Source organism: Puntigrus tetrazona, unplaced genomic scaffold (genome assembly GCF_018831695.1).
Source record: "Puntigrus tetrazona isolate hp1 unplaced genomic scaffold, ASM1883169v1 S000000520, whole genome shotgun sequence".
In the NCBI taxonomy this organism is placed as follows: domain Eukaryota; kingdom Metazoa; phylum Chordata; class Actinopteri; order Cypriniformes; family Cyprinidae; genus Puntigrus; species Puntigrus tetrazona.
The window spans coordinates 592,501-598,141 of NW_025048156.1; the positions used below are offsets into that span (position 1 = coordinate 592,501).

Here is a 5,641-nt window from a genome sequence, read left to right on the forward strand (position 1 = left end):
CACTAAAAGCCCATGCAGGAGAACAAGACACCTGCTCAGGGCTCTCCAGCACATCAGAAGCCGTCTGTCTGGAGAACATCTTTATGCCACGGGCTCATGTTCTTCTGAAACCAAAGCACTTTTATAAAGTCACGGCTTTAAACTCACACGGCACGTCACGCGGGATTCGGCACGAGGCTTCTTTAAAATTAAAAAAAGATAAATAAAATAAAAGGTATTTGCAAGCTTTCTGTCGTAATTGATTGCGATTCTAAATAAATGCAAATTTTTAAAAAAATAAATTTTGAGATATAAACTCAGGAATAGCGCTTTTTATTTGAATGGTGAGTTACATCAGAAAATTGCAGGAAAAAAAGTTGCAATTAAAAAACAACATTTCAAAATGTAATAATAAATAATAAAATAATAATACATTTTTTTTTACATTTTTCTTACAAAATCTATACATAGATTCAGAATTAAAATAAACTTCAAAAATGTCAAAAATAAGTCTCAGTAATGCTCTAAGGGCAGAAAAAACTAAATAGCAAGATACGGGCTAACTCGGGGGGGGAGAAAAGAGTCGAAATGTGAGGCTGAAACTTAAAAGAGAGATAAAAAGTCAAAGACAGACTTTCTGAACTCTGGAGAGAAACGTCACGCAAGGTCTTCGTGTTTTATTTCGTGGAGTAGGTCTATTAATAGTTAGTGAGGTAGTTTAGGTTTAGCAGGCTTAGGGACGGAGAATAAGGCATTCATATGAGCTAACTATAGAGCAACTAATAGATGTAACCCCCCAAAAAGTCTATTTTTTAAAAGATTATTGAGAATAAATGTAAAATACGTGTAAGTGCATCAACTTAAACTCTTTCTTTGATATGAAATGTGCTTGTATTTCCCACTTGAGTGATTCAGAATAGAAGTAGGTCAGTTCTATGAGGACAGCTCATTAGGATGGAGCGACCATTTCATTCATTCACTAATCAAGCTTTTGTTTAAAGCTCTGTCCGTCTCCAGTCACTTTTCTTCACTATTGAAATGACTTTATAAAACTGTGTGCGGTGTGTCCTAATGAGTCCGCACAAATAAAATACTGGTTCTTTTATTAATAATGCATGCTTAAAAAGAAACACGTGCTATTTTAGTATTATTGATAAACATTTATATTGCTTTTATATTTTTTTTATTTTTGTATGTTTTAGTTATTTTGTGTTGCGTTTGCATTTTTAATTATAATCTTTTTTTTGCATGTCATTATTATTTGTAATTTTTTTTTTTTTTTATTACGTTTTTTTTTACTTTTAATGTTATTTGACGAGGTTTGAGTGCTTTATTATTTTGCAGAAAAAATCTAACGAATGCATTAAACCTTAACGATTTAAGCGATTCTTTAAAATTCAAAACAAATCTTTAAAGATATTTATTAACATTCTATTTATGTACTAAAACGAAAGAAAAAACATTAATTAATAACCTCTTGCGATCTCTATTCTAATTATATTCTTAAAAAAAAAATCATTCACTAACTCCTTTTTTTCTTATATATAAAAAACGTATTTTTCCTTTCCATCTATTGCTTTTCTTTTTACTTATTATACAGTAATAAAACCAAAAAGGTCATTGTAATAAATGTAATAAATCCAAAATGAAACTGAACAATATGAAAAAACCAAAAAAAACAGGCTTTATTACAAAAAAGCTATAAACTAAAGAAAGTAATGAAAGTAATGTTTGTGATCAGATGGTGCCGTCACAGTAAAGCTTTTCTGAGGGAAGTCCAGTAGATATGGGCTTTGATTGTCTCACTCAATAAATCACCATCACTTCACACTTTCTGTATATTTATAGCACATTAATGAAGCCCGAGATGCCCGAGAAACTCGCCTGAAGCCGCAGACAGCTTTAACCGTGTCCCTCAAAATATGAAATATGTGAAAATATTCAGCAGCGTTCGTCTCCGCTCCTCCACGTACACAGATATTCCTCACATGCAACTCATGAAATAAAATTGCTAATAAAATTGTGGTATTAGCTGAGCTGCAAAGCATTACTGCCACCATTTAGTGCTCTTTTAGGTTTAGCGATGCAAGCAAAAGAAAAATAATAATATAAAAGCCGGGTTCAGCCTGTTGGTTCTGAGTTGCATTTAATATTTTTACCCATTTTTTTTCTGCATTTTGAAAATGCTGGGTTGTTATTTTTTCACCCATATGCTGGGTTCATCTCGTTGGGTCATTTTACTTTTATACACTTTTTTTTCGGGTTATTTCTTTTTTTTTTTACCCAACCACTGGGTTCACCCAAATAAATTCAATTTGTCTCATTAATAATTAATTAATAATTCTCTGTGTGATTTTTTTTTTCATTTCCAGACCATTTCAAGTCCAGCATTATGCTATTTTTTAACAACAGTTGGCATAAATAAACAACCCAGAAACATTGAACCCGACCAATCAGAAAAAACCCACTATTTAACCAGCGCTGGGTTGCCAAATAACCTTTTTTTTGAGTGCAGGGAATACTCTACTTTAAAAATCCAGATAAACATTCCTGTTGAAACTTCTTAGTATTAATGCTGTCAAAACCACTGAACGACATTAGAATTTTCTACTTAAATATTACAAAATTAAAATTATATTTGAGTTTAAAAGGCGTCATTTCAGTTAATGGCCACAAGAGGGCGCCATCAAGCAAAATATTATACGTTTCTTCAATGCGTACTAACAAAAATTACTGTTTTTTTAATGATTATAAACCGATATGCAATCAATAAAGAATTAAGAGCAAAAAAAAACTTGCATTGCGCATGCATTTGTAGCTCAACAAATGTCGTGCAAGACGCGAGCGATAGATCTCCCGCCAGAAAATGGCTGAACGTTTCCGTTTTCCATCATTTCCACACCGATGCTATTTTGAACGAACAATGAACGAACGAACGAACGAACAATGTAGCAGATTCATCTGTGGGTACGCTAACGAAAGCGTGAAATGCACCAACGCTTGCATCGTCGCTAGAATCCCTAGAACAATCGAAAAATAATTCGATTATTTGTCGAATGTAGAGGGTTTTTTCTTCTAAATTGGACAAATGAAGCGTTTGGCAACCCTACTGTGCATCACGAGCAGTGTGTGTGTGTGTGTGTGTGTGTTTCAGCTTCCGGTGATGAGCGGCGCGTTCATGGACTCGTCTCCGCTGGACGACTGCAGCGCGGAGCACTCTCTCTTTAACTCGTCGGCCAGCGTGAACGCAGCGGGCCCCGGGTCATCAGCGCCGGTCCGGCCCGAGGAGCCGCAGCACGTGTCCAGCGACGCCGTCTGGCTCTGGATCGCCATCATCGCCACCATCGGAAACATCGTGGTGGTCGGAGTCGTCTACGCTTTCACTTTCTGAGGCTGCGTGAGACTCGGCCGGCTGCTCACGGAAAGAACCGGACCTCCTTAAACATCTCCTCCAGACGCGGTGCTAGGTGCTAGTCAGTGTTACAAGTGCAGAGAGCGTCATATAAAAATGTTCATTTTTATTATTTTTCTATTTTAACAATAGTTGGCATAAATAAACAACCCAGGACGTTGGGTGAAAACACTGAACCCCACCAATCAGAAAAACCAGCATGAGTTCTGTCCGGTTTTTAGCCAGCGCTGGGTTGCCAAATAACCTTTTTTTTGAGTGTAGGGAATACTCTAGTGACCGGCAAGGACAATAGCATCCACACACACACACACACTCACACTCACACACACACACACACACACACACATATATATATATATATATATATATATATATATATATATATATATATATATATCATTTTTTTAAATAATAATAAAAATTACACACACACATATATATATCTTTTTTTTTAATTAATATTAAAAATTACACACACACACACACACACACACATATATACATATATATATATATATATATATATATATATATATATATATATATTTTTTTATATTTTTTATTTTTATTTATATTTTTTTTCAGCTAGGTTCCAAGGAATCAATTCTCTTATTAAGTGAATAAAAACTACATAAACATTTTAAAAAATGATGAATGACGACTATTATACTTTCAGTTTATTTTTAAAAACAGACATCACTTTTAAAATTGTAACTTTTTTTATGTAAAGGTTTTTGTAACGTTGTTGCCGTGCGTTTCTGGTATTTTTATTTTTATTTATTCATCCATTCATTTCCTGTATCTTTGTAGTTTTTCATCTTAGAGCATGACGTTAAACGATATATGAAACGGTAAGACGTAATAGTCCTGGACTAAAAAGTAAACCCATCCGTTTCAACCGAAATGAGCTTGATCTTAAAACATGTCTTAAGACGCACACCAGTGTATTTCTAAGGCATGCTTATATAAAATGTCCTAATATAACTACCTAATGTCTATAATAGTGGACCAAAATATTACATAAAAATATCTAATAATAAAATAAAATAATGAACACTTACAATAATGAAAAAAATCATTACTTAAAATAAAATAGCAGCAACCCCGATCATGATTGCATGGTTTTACCTGGTTTCAAGCCAGTTTCACTCCACATTTCTTTTCTACCTCTCACAATAAAAAGAAAAACACTTAGTTTCCACGCTTACTAATATCAGATTAATCCAGCGTGATAAAGAGAACGGACTCTTTGGGGAATCTCATCTAAATGCTGATCTGGCTTTGATCATCTCTGGTCCGGCAGCGGCTGTCGCCATGGTGATTAATCCTTTCTAATTAAGGACTCTTAAGGATATGCAAATAAGAGTTAGTGTTCAACTCAAGAGAGTATCCTCTGTGTCTGGTTTATGATGGCGTCACAATAACACTTACAGTGAACCTGTATGAACCTCTGCCTTTATCATAAAAGGTTTTCATGCTTGTTTTTAAAAACCCGACTCCATTCATGGCCTTTTTTCTTAAGATCTCTAGAGATATCTCAAGCCTAGTTCGTGTATAGTGCATCTAAATGTGCTTATTTTTCCAAAACCAGAGTTGAACGAATCTGCTTCTGTAGCTTTTTGGGTAGAAAGCGAAGAACTATTAAACGTTTAACAGCCGGTATGTGTCTGTTTCCCTGTCTGACCTCAGACCTCAGCTGTGATATCTTCATAATGAGCCCGTATGATGATGTTTTCCTATTTAACAAGCTCTGTTTCTACACAGCGCTGACAGCTCAGTCAATCTGAAGCCAATCATCAGCTCTCAGGTTCCTCAGAATACATGATATCGCTTTCTATATGCATTATGGATCATCATTTGTAAAACTGCCTGAATGCATCGGTACTGACGACTCTAAAGTATTGCAAATTTAAAAATAGTGTAGAGAATAAAAATAATTATATATATATATATATATATATATATATATATATATATATATATATATATATATATATAAATAATCTTATGTATATGTATATATTTACTTTTTTATATTTTTTATGTATATATACATATATATACACACACACATATATACATACACATATATACATATATATATAATAAATAAAATGACTAGACATGCCTTTAAATGATTTCAATAAATTAATCTTTTTAATAACTAAATGACATAATATTATAAATACAAAACTATTAAAATATATATATATATATATATATATATATATATATATATATATATATATA

General features: G+C 33.2%; 1 protein-coding gene across 1 annotated transcript in view; it reads left to right on the forward strand.

The window, feature by feature from the left end:
• Positions 1–3,704, forward strand: part of LOC122334408 (uncharacterized protein C14orf132) — an 11,205-nt gene extending 7,501 nt beyond the window's left edge. Inside the window, exon 2 of the mRNA XM_043232296.1 lies at positions 3,134–3,704. Coding sequence (XP_043088231.1) covers positions 3,134–3,370 — 237 coding nt within the window. The 3' untranslated portion in view covers positions 3,371–3,704. The remainder of the gene's footprint in view (positions 1–3,133) is intronic.
• The last annotated feature ends 1,937 nt before the right edge of the window (positions 3,705–5,641 follow it).